Consider the following 15,660-nt stretch of genomic DNA (forward strand, 5'->3'; position numbering starts at 1 on the left):
CAGGAGCATAAATGAAATGTAATGAACAACAAAGAGCAATCATTGGTATAATTACCAAGCATAGTACAGTGCGTGTACTTCTGCCCGGTCAAACAAGCCTTTAAGACCAAAAAAACAAACAAACAAACAAATAAATACAGTTACATGAGGTAAAGCATACCCTGAATACTCCTAGATTGAGCGTTGAATACGTTGTAGTACATCTGTTAAGGTTGTTTTTAAAAAAATAAAATACTTTGTGATTTTGCTCTCAGCCCTTCATTAAGTAACGAAACGGTAAAGTCAGCAAAGTATTTTTCCTTTATTAAAAGTAACCGGGATGATTCAGTTGTAGAAGTAATGAGGTGTCTGTCAAAGTGACTCAAAGTATAAGTACCATTATAAGACTTTTACCAACATATCACAGTCGGAATGGACAAGGACAAGTGTAAAATTGAAAAGCAAGGAGTAGAAGCAGGATATTTTGTCAGCTGTAAGAACCTTAATAAATAATACGACGCAAAATTGTTAATTGTAAACAAATCAAATGCATTTTCAATTATAAGAAATGGAGGAAAGAGGACCGCCAGTCTCATATACAGTCGAGCATGGACAACTCACGCACATCGAGGACTGACGAATGTGTTGGATGCAACCATAATGCTGGTTAACCGATAACAAAAATAAAGAGATATATAGAACAGAGAATGGCAAATGATGTACAAGCTATCCGTTATTTTGAGTTTCCGTGTTTGTGTTATCCGTGCCTGACTGTATTTCACTAATACTAATATTTTAATTGTACTTGAGAACCATGACTAAAACTCAAAAGTATACTATTGCAATTCTTTGAAAGTTTAGGGAGAGATTTGCCTAATTTCAAGATTCACATAATGCTGCTTTACAGTCCTATTTGGGCATTTGTTTGCTTTCAGTGACAAGTGAGAATAAACTTTCACTTGTCATAAATTATCACCAAGCCTAATTAATACCAGGATCTGAAAAATATCATTCAGGTTTCTCATGAGTTAAAAGCATGACATGGAGCCAACAGAATGCAGAACTAAACCATACAAAATTAGATGGTTGGGGGCGAACATTAGAAGGCCCCGTTAGGGCACCCTGAAAGTCTTTTATCCTGACAGCTTTTCTGTGTTATAACTATAACCACTCATTTTTTGGACCCATAAATAAACATGACAACAAAAAGCATCTTACATGAACTTTGCTCTAAAAAATACAAATAAGGCACAGTAAGTAAAAATTGGCACAAAATATATACATATTTTCGAATTCAAACAGAGAATATGCTCACACAAATGAACTATTTATCTAAAAAAAAAAACTGCAGTTCTATCACACAAGTACACATCTAAATCAATCGCTTCCAACAATTCGCTTTGATAGAGGTTTAGGCAGTAAAAATAACAATAGCTTTGCGGTGATAACTACGAGAAGCAAAGATGAGGGGTAACATATTGAATTGATGACAGTAAAGCAGAAATTAAATACATTATGTTTCTTGTGACTTTACAATCTGAGGTGAAATCCTGATTTCCATAAAAAGTATTCCAAATTAAAATAAAAACATTGTATCAAAAAAATATGACAAGGGTCAGTTACTGCTGTCATTAAACTAGATATCCACAAATGATTGTATTCACATCAGGTGGGAACTATGGCATAATCCGACCCATGGCACAGTCTTGAGCAAAATGGACACGTTTGATGTAAGTCATAACTAGTTCATGACCCTCTTAACTTACAGCTAATCTAATTCAATAAGTAGATATCAGCAAAAAGTAGTATAAGTTATACATTTTTTTATATCCAAAGAGCAAAAAAAAATTTTTCTGGATCACTACTGTTTTAAGCTTTTGATTCTTAGCTCCCACAAAGTTTTACACCTGATGCCTTCCCTCACCTTTCCCCATTGTGAAACTGAAACGCTCAGTAAGGAACAACACAACCACATTGTTCCTTCCTACTACACCAGACTCAAAAAGCACACGCTAAAAGTTTACTAAAAGTAAAGATTTTCCTCATGAGCATGAAATATCACAGTTCGAACAAAAGATCTTTCAGTGAATACTAATTTTTAAAAATATTTTAAAAGTTAAACTGAACATAAGTAACAAAACTTATTAAAAATGTATAGGATAGTCCGCTAACATGTAAGAAAGGTCAAGCCTTTTCTTCTTACTCCCTTTATAAAGTATGAAAGCTACTTTTAAAACAGCTTCATTATTTCAAACCAAGACAACCTGCCCCCCAAAAAATTATTTAAATTTTAAAACCCCAAAAACAACAGCCCAGAATCTAAAAAAACAAACGAGAATGAAGCTACATTACTTCTTGTCATGAACTCACTACTCTACAACATCTCAACAACTGATAGTGAACTGATAAGCGACTTCTTTCTCTATAAATAATTGTAGACATATCGTTTACACCTCCACTGACGACCCACTGACATAATTCAGATTATTTAGGAGACAAGCTGCTTTGAGACAATCTATCAGGGTCTGCCGGGGTTGAAAAGCCTACAGCATCTCAGCAGAAAAACATACTTATCCACGAGGGATTGTTTTCATCCCTTATGCGTACTATAGCAAAGAGCCTAACCATTACACCTAAGATGTTGCTCAACTTAACATTCAGGTTGTTGCAAAAGTTCATGTGACAAGCAATAGACAAAGTAGCATAGCATTATTTTTTTTTTAAAGCAGGCACACAATGCAATTCTAAAAAAGGATGTGCATAATCACAAATGTATATCATATGGCAAAACATAAAATGAAAACTTTAATCAAAGACAAAGCAGATAAAAAGAAGAAAAAAAAATAATAAGGAATGGAGATGCACTTCTAAACGCGGTCATTCCGAAACTCAATGAAAAGTTTATCCGACAAGACTATCAGAAATACAGATACTGTCAAGTCATAATCTTTCTCACAGCCAGGGAGCAAAGCCCCTCTTACCCCCTTTCTCCTTTACAAGTGGCAAATCATCAAAACTAATGAACATTTTGTTAGAGTTGCACTTCTGATAGATTGCACATATTTCTGATTCTATTGCCCTTTCTATTTCAAAAAAAATTCTTAAAAATGATCTACACAACCGTGCCTAGATAGTTCAGGAAAAGCAGTAAACTTGGAAGGTTATTCCAAGGGGATAATAAATGAATGGCTGATCAAAGACAGCACTGAGTTTTTAAAAATTCTTCTTCACTCAAGATACCATATATCTCAACAAAACAACCTCAAGACCTGTCCTCAAATTCAACACCAACATTTGCTGAACTTGCCAAAGGTTTATTTACACAGATGCAAAAGCATTCAAATTTTTAAAAATCAATTAAAGCTTTGACAACTTAATCATCTTGAAGTGGCGATGAGCTCATCAAAGACATGCTCTTCAATAGCCTAGAAACTTCATTTGTCAAACTCCAGGTGGAAACAGCAGTAAATCACTCATGGTAAGCATCGTACCAAAGCTGCCCAGACTTTTTCAGCATTCTGAAACAAACAAAACAGTCAACAAAGATGCTATAAGTGACTGGTTATTCAGTGACAAAGGCAACCAAGTTTTTGTGTGATATAGTACTGTAGATATTGTACTTTAAAAATTTACCAACAAGGAAAGCAGATCAGGGTAGAAGTAATACAGAAATTAATTATGAAAAAGTAAAGACTACAGAAATTGTATAAGCAAAGCTGAAATATCAGGAAATATACCTTGGAAAAAGAGAAATTAACTTACAAAGAGATGACTCCTTTTTTTCCCCCCAGGAATCATATCACAATATTTGTCCTCAGAAAGGTGGAGCTAAACAACAACGGCTTTTATGTATTAAAAAAAAAGAAATTTTGTTTCCAGCTTGATGAGGAAAAGCATTAAGTTCATAGTCATCTGGGCCAAAGTGACAACCACATTATCGAAATATAGAAAGAAAAACGTTCATTATGGAAGCTTACACTTCTGCAATACTCTATTCAATAATGTGGTAGTAAATTTTGTATCCAGTACTCACCTCACAATATCAGCAAATGCAGTCAACAAAGGCTTGGATTCATATGGGATCCCATGTTTCTTACACAGAGACTGCACAAGTGGCGCCACCTTGTAATAGTTCATCCGCGGCATTGTGGGGAACAAACTGAGGAAGAAATCATTTGACTTAACATTCATTTTCTGCTAAGAGAAAATGCATTGTGAAGCAGCGTGGTGAAATTACGCGCTTGTCAAAATAACGAAATTGGAGAAACAGACATTTTTCCGCCAGTTTGGAAATTTTTATCAAATTTTTATTTTTTGGCTTAACCTCTTTTATGTCAATATAAAAACACATTTGTTGTTGTTGTTGTTGTTAGCGATCCAGTAGCATCTGAGCGTTAACTCTTCTGCATGTTGCCATTCGGTAATAGTTGCATGTTTGTTCTAATTGTTTTCTTGAGGAGTAGAGGCAATTAGATGTGTGGGGTAGCTTGGGAAGAAAACATCCCCTTAAATCAGTTAGTTTTCTACAGAAGAACAGATGATGTTCCACTGTCTCTGAGGGGTAGTCACATAGTGGGCAGGCAGCAGACTGCTTTACTCCAATTCGGTTGAGATGTTGGTTGAGGGGTACATGTTGTGTTCCAAGTTGGAAGACCATGGATTGATCTCCCCTCCTCAACTCATTGACCGGATCCTTGACCAGTGGTTTATTCATGTGGCCATACATCCTCCTTCCTGTCGTACCCGTAAAAACACATTTCCACATGAAATTTATTGAAAAACCTCTATAACGGAAATTTTCAATTTTCAAAGACTCTTTAGCTATTGGAGTTGCCAAACTTTGGCCGCAATTTTCTGACAAATTTCACCATTTAAACCAGGCGACGTCACTTCCTTCAATCGCAAATATCTCAAGTTCTATTCAAAAGAAATGGATATTTATTTCATTAGAAGCAAGGCACATAAATCAGCTTTCGGATGATACCAATTAACTCCACATGCCCAAAAATAGACGAGCGCCTGATTCCACAGTGTCGTAACATAGAAACCTGGAAGACCAGCAGAATCAGGAAGAAGATACTTTTAGATTCAGTTAAGACATACAAAGATATTTTTATCTTCAAACTGATTAGAAACAGATTTTTTAATATCACCCATCTGGCTGTTGCAAAATGGTCAGCATATCTTTGAATTGTAATAATTTTAAAAGCTTTAAGCCCCATCAAAACTTTAAAGATGGAGACTCTTGACAAAATGTCTTCTTCTACCAGTAATAGAACATCAGTCCTTCACTAACAAATTCATAGATACACTGCTATTCGTAGACATAGTACTTTTGTTGACCATGGTACAGTATAACACGGATAGCTCGAATTCGTCGGGACCGGCCTCAGTAGTTTGAGGGCTCCGTAGTTCCAGGGATATGTGAACAGTGTTACGGCATCAGCTATGTCAGAGAATCAAGGGAAGCAATAAAGATTGCTACTTTAAGGGCAAAACAATAGACCGTGAGATGCATACCCCTTCCTCTCACCCGCTCCACACAAACCTAGACACGCATGTCGAACAGCATGCTAAAAATAGCACAGCTAGCTGCATCTTTGGAGGGGAAAGGTGGTATTTTACCGACCTTGCCTTTTTCCTGTTTAAAAATTTGTTATTATTATTATGTCTCAAGTGCACCTCACCCAAAGGACATTGACTTTAGACCTCTACGGCAGCGTAATTAGTTCGACTATTCCGGGCTTGTGTTCGAGCTTCGCATAATTTTCTTACAAAGATAAAGAAGGAAAAAAAAAGCGGGACAGCAGGCACATTTCGACGGAAGCGTGATTTCGGGTCTTCTGTGTTCGACCTATACAGGTTATGCTGTATTATGCCCTCTATCACATAACTTACTGGTGCTCGATCTGATAGTTGAGGTGGCCCGTGAACCAGTCGTTGAAAGGACTGGGCTCCACATTGCAGGTGCCCCTCAACTGCAGGCTGAACCAGTCCAGGTCTTTGCTGTCACGGTCAATTTCTTGGGGCAGGTGGTTCATCTGAGTCACCCACGTGAACCAGTGGCTCTCAAAGAATCTGACAACAGGAAAAAGATTCGATGACGTTTTAATAAGCTTGAAAGGGCACTACTATTACAGAAATAACAGTTGCCACAAAAACCCCAACTTAATTCCATTTTCAAAGCAAGCACAGGCCGAGATCTTTCAGAATACATGTATTTCCATTTTCAACCAGATAATATTGATTATCAACACAGCTTAATCAGCTTAAAAAATCCAACAAAAAGCATTAATTAACAATAATAACCACAAAAGAATGCTTAACATTATGAGTAAAACAGTGACATCATCAAATTTCAAAGATCACAACACTTGAACGCTTAAACCATTTATATCCTTGATAAAGAAAATATTTCCTTTCTTCATTATACTACATTCAGACTCTCAACTATAAGGTCGGGAGTTCAAATCCTGTCAGGAGGGGCCAGACATTATGTCCTTGGGAAAGGCACTTTACTTGAATTTTCCTAACTTCACCCAAGTGGGAATGGGTACCCGGCTATGGATAGTGAAAGATATTTTAAGATAGACTGGATTTTTGCTTAACAGTTTGGCATGAAAGGGCACATAAACAAGAGAAATTGCACGCGTTCATCCCTAGGAACACTGTAAAGTTATTTAAGAGGCAGGTCCTCTGAATTAAACGTCCATCCCTGATATGTTCTACATGTTTTTTTGTTTTAGCAAAGAGTCTTAGGGCCCTTGTAACATAAGTAGGTCATAGTTTTGCCGAAGATTATAGGGTGTTACTAGAGAGTAACATAGACAAAAAAGAAGGACGGATAAGTACAGTAGATGTTTGATAGGAAAGAACGAGCAGACCACACCAGAGCCCTCGCTAACCACCAAGGGTTCTACATGAAAGAGAGCTATGCACAAGGCATGGCAAGTATAAAGAAAAGATGGCATCCTTATGCCACCAAGGAAGCTGCATACTACAGAGGGCGACTCATTATCCTGTTTGAGGGACAATGGACCAATCATAGTCGCTGGCACTTTCTAGTCCCCCACGACTGAACTTGTCTCCAATCACCCGAGCTACCATTCACACTATTCATCCACGTAGCGCGCAGAGCACACAACACTTATCCCCACGGACCAGGATACAGATGCAGTACATGCTATATCACACTGTCGCCGTGGAGGCAAAGTGTTAATGACAGTGTTACTTTTATTAAAAAGATCTGTCCATAACAAATCTTTGACGATGGCAACCATGTCTGAAATTTTTCCCAAAGTGGCAATAACGATGTTCATACTCACAAGCAAAATTTCTGAATTTCCTGAGCAACCATGCTTTATGGGTTGTTTTTTTTTTAATCTAATCATATTCACACTCTACCACTAAAGTTCCTCACCTCATACCCATGTACAGGGCAAAAGTTCCCCAACCTCCATAAAAAGGGCCAAACAGAGTAAAAAATCTTGCAAAAAATGCCGTGGTCATAGCAATGTCCTGTAAGAAAAAAGAGAGCAATGAAAGGTCAAGGGATTATAATGATGCAATTGACATTCATAGCACATCATCTTTGCAGGCAAAAGCTGAAGTTATTTCAGTTACTTTCAAAGAAATGCATGAACATATTTCTACAGTAAATACTATTACTGCAATATTGGGTGGACTTAAAATGTTAATATAGGTATATAATAATATCTATAACAGGCAATTAGTTCCCATTATTTCATCTCTTAAAAAAAACAAAAACAACCCATTACATTTTCCACTTTGAGGAGTTTTCTGTTAAACTGTTGTTTTGAACTTATTTTGTGTTGGTTTTTTTTAACAAATAACATGAAAATAGCAATAATATTACGAATCAATAAAACACGAGAGTTTTCCCACGTCACTTACCACCCAGTCTCTCCGCTTGACACAGAAGTAAAGAACCTCCAGGTGGAAGTAGATTGGCAGCAGCAGAGGGGGTCCCACTGGAGAGGAACATAAGTAGATTTGGTACAGGACAGTCTTTTATCAACATAAGGAAACAAAATCAGCTACATGTAACCATTTATGTGTTTGTTTAAGTCAAGCGTGGTCATTCAGCCAATAACACTCATCTGCTTACAACCACTTGACGACTGGCTGTTACTTTTTAATATTAGTAACTAGCTGGGCCCCTTTTGATGAAAGGAATGATCGGTGCATTAACATCAACTGAAAGTCATTGGCCTACTATATTTACACTCTCCTGGAATGGAACAATAAATCTTGAGAGATGCAAAAAATTAAAAGGTCTAGATCTATACTCTCAAAGCAAAATGCACCTCGCGAAATATCATTTCCGGCACTTCCGCTGTGAAGGACAGCTACGCAGATTTGTTTCATTTCTCTGGGGAATAATCACAAAGGCCAAAGAAGGACGAGAACTTTTTGTCAAATATATTTTTTAAAATTCAGGATATGAATTTTTTTTTAATGGGACTCTGTCATGGGACCTATCTATCTTTTTGCAGGTACTTGCCAACTTCCAACTCTGTAGCTGTCGTAGTTTTATGGGAAAAGTGACACATGTATTTCCAAGTTGCCAAATATATAACAGACGCAATACAACAATAAAAGAAAGGCAGTAGAAAACGAAGAATAAAATAAACATTACTAAGGAGACTCAGTACACCATAGAAAGAAAGACAGCAGAAAAAGAAGAATAAAGTAGAATTTACTAAGGAGATTCAATACACCATTGAAAGAAAGAGAGCAGAAAAAGAATAAAGTAGACGTAACTATGGAGACTCAGTACACCAGTGAAAGAAAGACAAAAGAAAAAGAAGAAGAAATTAGACCATACCATGGAGACTCAATATACCACTGAAAAAAAGACAGCAAAAAAAGAAGAATAAATTAGACGTTATTATTGAGACTTAATACACTACTGAAAGAAAGACAGCAGGGAAAGAAAAATAAAGTAGACATTACTATGGAGACTTACAACACCACTGAGAGAAAGACAGCAGCCCCCCCCCCCCCCTCCCAGGGCAGTGCTATTGACTGAAGTTGTCTTTAGGTCATTCCCAAAGAGGGGATATTAACATGTTCTTATGCACAGTAGAATTGTAAATGGGCTGATTTATTAATGTCATGCTCATACTGTGCCGAAACAGCATAGGGGCAACTGCTGCTTTTTCTTTCCTCATCTTTACTATCTTCATTTTCCTCTATTTCTTTAGTATGTTTGTCACTCTCTTGTGAACTGATATTTCCGGGGTGCCTCGATAGCCCAATCAGACTTTGTGCTGTTGAGGCTAGAGAGATGAGTAGAGTAAGCGTGATTTCCCATTTGGACTTCTCTGTTAACATCCACCCCTCAGCGCTCACATGACCTTACACAGTTGCAAGTGTTGTAAAACCTTACTAAAACAAACAAACAAGACAGCAGTCAAAGAGGAATACAGCAGACGTAACTATGGAGACTCACAGAAGAAGAAATAGTCGTGCTGCCAGTTGTACGGCATGATGCCCCTTTTCTTCTTGCCAAACTCAACAGGAAGTTTGTTTCCGAGCAGGAAAAGGTAAGCAATGTCGATATCAGGATCCTTTCTGACCATGTTGGGCTTTGCATGATGCTGGAAGTGGCGGAAATTCCACCAATGAGATGAGGCTCCCTGAAAGAATATAACGCAGAGGATGACTGTATCTGTGCTTATAGATAAAACCACAATAACTCCAATAATAACATGATCATTATATCCACAAATAAACGGTCACTTTTAAGCACAAGAGGGCTATCCCAAAAAATGCTGTTTTGAGAAAATGGAAGGTAAAGTTTTTGCCCCATGTTCAATTTCTTCAGTTTTAAGGAGAGTTTTCTCTATAACCAAACAAATATACGCACCAATGAAACCAAACTTCTCCTATAGGTAGGGCACTGTCAACTTTTGGTGTATATCAAGATTTCTGGAAACTCCCAAAATCTAGGTTTAGCCCGCCTGTCCTTAAGAGTGACTAAATGTTGTTTCTAAGGTTTTCATTTCAGCATATGATCTTATAAAAGTAAAAACTTCAATATTTCATTCTTACTGTAAATATGTGCATGAAATTACAGGACCATACTTTTAATAACTGTTATTAACCCTTTCCTGTTCAACCTAGCAAAATGAAAAATGCAGCTCTAGAGTTCAATCAAGCCAAAACTAACCAGTAAAAATTGCACCACTAGTATTCAATCTGGCCAAAATCGGCTCAGCCGTCCCCTTGTTTACCAGACAGGATTTCCTCAACGATAGGATTGGCTATGAAATAAGTTGATCACTAACATAAAGCTGTAATTTTGGTTCCATTTCTAGTGAGGAAATTTAGTCAGAGTCAGCATCAGAAGCCAAAATTTAGTTTTACTCCCACCAAGCACAAAACAATGTTAAAATCTGGCAAAGAGGGTCTCTGCATACAAGGGCTGAATGAATAAAAAGTTGCAGAAAGTGAGTCTCAAAACTGGCCCACACACATTGACCTTGTCTAGTTTAACAATCTTGGTAAGAGAAATAACTAGGTGACATACGTTTAAAAAAAACAAAAAACAAGCAAACTGCATCTCAGGTTTAAAAAAAATCTGAGGCAAATTATAACCCACATTTTCAGAAAAACAGTCTTATTTTTTTTTAAACCATACTTTGAACTGATGGAACATAGATAAATTTTGAGAGTACATGTTGAGTAAAGTATGAAAATTAAGACAGTATCTTCAATAAGATGACAGAAAATGTTCAACTCTAGCATAAAAAATATGGGCAATTTGTGAAGAGCAATTGACTTACAGTACTAACAAATAATACATACAAAGGTTTGAATCTCTGTGTCTTAGCAAAACAGCTGTTCATTTTTTTATAAATCATTGCCAGCGACACAAGACATCATTTCTCAACCAAACAAACCCATGCCTGAAAATGTTAACTAAAGAGAATGGTGGAAATGGATGATAGGAAGTGTCATGCTCTACCTTGATAAATCCAACAACGAAATGATGTAAGATGTGAGACCGCTTGAGATCAGGGAAGACACTGTGATGTCCGTAATCATGCTGAGTCCAGCCGGCTTGAGCCTGATATAGCAACGCAAAATGAAAAACATATGCTCTTCTTAAGGCATTTAGATCAGAAAAAAAAAGAAAGAATTCCAAGTATCACAACAAACATTCGTAAAATATTAGCCTACATATAGTGGGCCTGAAAGCCCAGAGATTTATATAAGGTGATTGTCTCTCGTGCTATATCATTATGTCCATTTGTGACTCAAGAAAGCTTGATAGGCGAAAAAATCTTTTTTTTTTAGTTTGTCACAGTATGATTCCAAAACACATTGGACTGATACGCAGGATTTACCATGCAATCTGCTCAGTTGGGGGAGGGGGTGGGGGAGAGAATTCAAAATGATCCTAAAACAAAATGCAGATACTAGCTTAAACTTTGAAATTATTCCAAATTTAGAAATGAATGTATCAAACATAGATAGAGCAACCCTGAAAATATCATCTGATTTCCTTTAAAGTACCTTCATCATACATCAATAAAAGTTTCAAAATGCAAGCTAGTACATCTAATTTCATATTCAGGAACAAAAACAAATCAAAATATTCTTTACTTATGTTTAATTCACTCACCAATTTCAATCAAAGCAGAAGCAACAAGAACAAAACCCAAACAAACAAAAATAAAATATTTTAATTTCTTAAAATAGCCTTAAAAAAACACTGATAATGGTAACAGAACTCACCTGTTCCGTCGCTAGAACAAGTAATACAGCCATAGTTGTGAGCCAGCCGTTGCCAAAGTACCAGACAAGCCACACAGCCAGGGCTTCCAGGAGAAAAATGTGGCCCATGTGCAGAATGTAGAACCAAGGTTCTGGCTTGAGCCATCCACTGTCCACAACTGTCTGCCTCAGTTTGCGAAAGTCTTGTTTTATTTCACTCTAGTGACACCCAAAAAAAAATTTTTGTGACCAAAAAGAAAAAAATATATGATACCCTTGCAAAAAACTTAAATAACAATTTGCAATGAGGATGTGACATGCGTGACAGCTGAGAAGGAAAATAATTTTCTTGCTATAGATAAGACTGCATCTTCTAGTTAAGAAAAATTAAACCAATAAGCACCAACTACCAATAATAATAATGAAGATCATTTCTATAGCGCCCACTCCCATGGAAACACAGCTCTAGGCGCTTTACATAAAAGCATGTGCGAACAATATTCATGCACACGAAACAGTACACACACTCACACACACGCACTCATACACACACACACACACACACACACACACACACACACACACACACACACACACTCGCGCACACATTACATGCACATGTGTGCACACACAAATGCATGCCAAGCACACACACACACACACATGCACGCACACATGCACACAAACACACACACATCTACTTGCTTATCACACGCGCACTCTTACACATCGTTACAAAATGAGCACATACACATACATAATAAAATAATATACACAATGCAATTCGCAAAATACATAAATGGATACATAGTCATTTACATAACATTGTACTGAACATGAATCTACTGACATAAAAATGATGTCATTAAATGAGTCTTTAACGATTTTTTAAATTTAGACTCAGATTTTGCATGTCTCAAGGGTTCTGGAAGAGAGTTCCAAACTGATAGAGCAAGGCGGGCAAACGATCTGTCAAAATTGCCCGAGACAGCCATCCATTGTCGAGACTTGGAGAAAATTTGCAGACTTGGGTGAACGTCTCAGACAGTGTCGTTATAATAGAGAAAAAAAAAGTTAGAGAGGAAGCGGGAAGTGACCCTTTGTACAGGTGGTCGTTAGATCACAAACGACTGCATTTCACAGGTCCCGATATATGTAAGATAATGTATTTTAGACAAACAATTATACAGACAAAAAGGCAAATAATTCATAATTTAACTAACAATAAATTTTAATCATGATAATGACGTCAAAAAAATTCCTGCCAGGTTCTCAAAGAGGGCATTTGATTGAAAGTTTGTACTCAATTTGGTAGCAATAAAGGCATTTAACGGCTTGTCATTGTTCATCACACCCACACAAAGAAATACAAAGAAACTGAAAATTAGATATGCTACTCTTTCCAAAGCCCAATTATTTTTTTTTTAATGAGCCAGAACACTAAAACAATATTCAGTACAAAATGGATCAACTTTTACTACTATTGCCATATTAGTTGGACAAGATAAATATAAACAAGTTTTTACAAATCAAGTACTGAATGCGCACAAACAGAAGATTCACTTGGTAAGAAAATAAGTGAAGGGAAACTAAAAACTTTTAAAGTCTTGGATGCTAATGATAAATTCAAACCAATTATTGATTTATATAATTTATATATTTATATATGTGGCGAAGGTGGCCTAGTGGTTAGGCTGCCGGATTCGCAACCGTAAGGTCGTGGGTTCGAATTCCATCAGGGGCACAACGTTGTGTCCTTGGGAAAGGCATTTTGCACAAAATTTCCTCACTTCACCCAGGTGGAAAAGGGTACCCGGCTATAGACAGTGAAAGATCTTGTCATTTTGATAGTGTTTGAGCGTGTGAAATCCGCAGCTTGCACTGAATGCTCTCGCAGAAGCTAAGAATATTTCCGAGTGTTCTCAGAGGGTCTGCTGGGGTAATAATAGTTGTAAAGCGCATAGAGCATGCTCTTGAGCATGGATATGCGCTATATAAATGCAATTATTATTATTATTATATAGATCTAAAGCCAGTTATATGAAAAGTAGACAGATTTATTTAAATAAACATGACAGTTCCTTTTTTTGCAGAGAAAATTAATGTTTTTATTCATATCCACGACATTTAATTACCTCTGAGTATCAACATAAACTGAATAATTTAAACCCTTTCATAACTCAGGGCCAATTTGTGCTTCTCAGTGCACAGCTTCGGTTACCGTTTGAAAGGTGGTGATCACTCTAGTGATAATTTGTATATATAATTAGATCCGGTTGTAAATGTGACAAACTGTCTCTAACAGCAAAAGACATCTTCCCAAAGAAAAATCAAATTCACTACGTACCATATCTAACAGAAACAGCATGTTGAATACAATATGACAAACAGCGCTTGTTATTATGGTCCTTGCTCTTCACAAGGCGTAATGAACACACACTATTCCTCGTAACAGTATCTCGCCTCCTTCGCTCCTGAAAAAAGTTACGAACAGTGGTCATCATATTGGTGACATGGAAGTTAAAAGTCTCTTTTGTAATAAGATAGATTCACTTTGAACAGTCTTTATACAAAAACAAATGACATACCACTGGCTCATCTACAACATCTCCAACATAGATGCTCTGGAGATATTTGCTGACTTTTTCCTTATCATTGTGAAAAGCCACCCAAGCATCCTGTGCAGAAAAATGAAAATTGAAAATGTGTTAGTTCACCATATTAATGCAGTTGGTGAGAAAACAACTTTATTTAGTGTATAATATCAAGTGTTTATGACTGATAAATCAACTGAGTTGGTATGACATTGATTAGAAATAACCATCACCAAGGCAGAACATATATATTTATCTGACAAGCCGGGCTATGCAAGAGATCGATAAACATACGGATGTAGGCTTGCGAGCGACTGTGTATTCTTGTAAAACATAAACATCGAAATGACTTTAAAAAGGCATATATTCACTTTTTTACTTGGATTTGCAGATTATTCGAAATTATGAGTAAGATGGGAGGATTCATAAGAAAAGTAACATAATCGAAGACCCTGTGTCGGAAATATGTCACGAGTGCGCTAGATCTAGACAGCGCATCCATTAACACTGAAACATCAGGCTGCTGTCCCGACTAACGAGCTTAGAAGCTGAAAATCAGCGCTGACAGTATGAACACAAAACCCCTGGCAACGAAAGGGTTAAGGGAGCAGTCATTTTATCTACACAACCCTGCAGATAAATTTAAAGACTCAAAGAAACACAGCAGTCAAACAGAAAAACCTTCATAGCATTAAAGGATTAATGAAGACATATTCCTCTTCTTGTCCTCTTTTCCTTTTGACAATTACCTTGACAAGTAAATTTCTAAACTAGTGCTAAGCTACATTAAAAAGAAACACAGCAGACCAATAAACCACTGCTAATCACATATAGTTTAATTTGCATGCAATAAATTTATAAAGAATTCCACATAATATTGTCTCATGATGAATATTACATATGTGTCCCAGCGAAGTGGAATCAGATACTCTTCGTCAAATGAAATCAAAGAAACCCGACACTTTTCCACCCGTTGGAACATTTTTATTTTATTTGTAAATTTTTGGTGCAACATTTTATAATTTTTTAAAAAATCCATTTCATTACACACTTCTGTAGATCTATGGATTTCATAGAAAAATGTAGCTGAAAGGCACAAAAAATGTAAAATTGCAGTTTCTAAAGACACTCGACCTCGAGCTTGGATCAAACATTGCTAATACAGGCATAGGCTATCGTCCTTTTCTCACTAATTTTACCTCTGACACATAATATATTGTTCATCAAAAGCAAGGCAATGAACAGGCTGTAACTTAAAGATTTTACCAATAGGGAGTGCTTATTTGGGCCACATATGGCCTAAATAAGGTAAGGGAGGGGGGTTTAGTTTATTTAGGCCACA

At 36.7% G+C, this 15,660-nt stretch overlaps 1 protein-coding gene across 1 annotated transcript in view; it reads right to left on the minus strand.

Moving 5' to 3' along the window:
• Positions 1-300: 300 nt before the first annotated feature.
• Positions 301-15,660, minus strand: part of LOC101848101 (acyl-CoA 6-desaturase) — a 19,061-nt gene continuing 3,701 nt past the window's right edge. The window contains exons 2-10 of the mRNA XM_005093125.3: positions 14,313-14,402; positions 11,746-11,943; positions 10,973-11,074; positions 9,455-9,641; positions 7,894-7,970; positions 7,400-7,497; positions 5,878-6,057; positions 4,013-4,138; positions 301-3,497 (exon numbers count right to left, since the gene is read on the minus strand). Of these exons, the coding sequence (XP_005093182.1) occupies positions 3,449-3,497; positions 4,013-4,138; positions 5,878-6,057; positions 7,400-7,497; positions 7,894-7,970; positions 9,455-9,641; positions 10,973-11,074; positions 11,746-11,943; positions 14,313-14,402 (1,107 nt within the window). The 3' untranslated portion in view covers positions 301-3,448. The remainder of the gene's footprint in view (positions 3,498-4,012; positions 4,139-5,877; positions 6,058-7,399; positions 7,498-7,893; positions 7,971-9,454; positions 9,642-10,972; positions 11,075-11,745; positions 11,944-14,312; positions 14,403-15,660) is intronic.

Source organism: Aplysia californica, unplaced genomic scaffold, assembly GCF_000002075.1.
Source record: "Aplysia californica isolate F4 #8 unplaced genomic scaffold, AplCal3.0 scaffold00058, whole genome shotgun sequence".
NCBI classification, from domain to species: Eukaryota; Metazoa; Mollusca; class Gastropoda; order Aplysiida; family Aplysiidae; genus Aplysia; species Aplysia californica.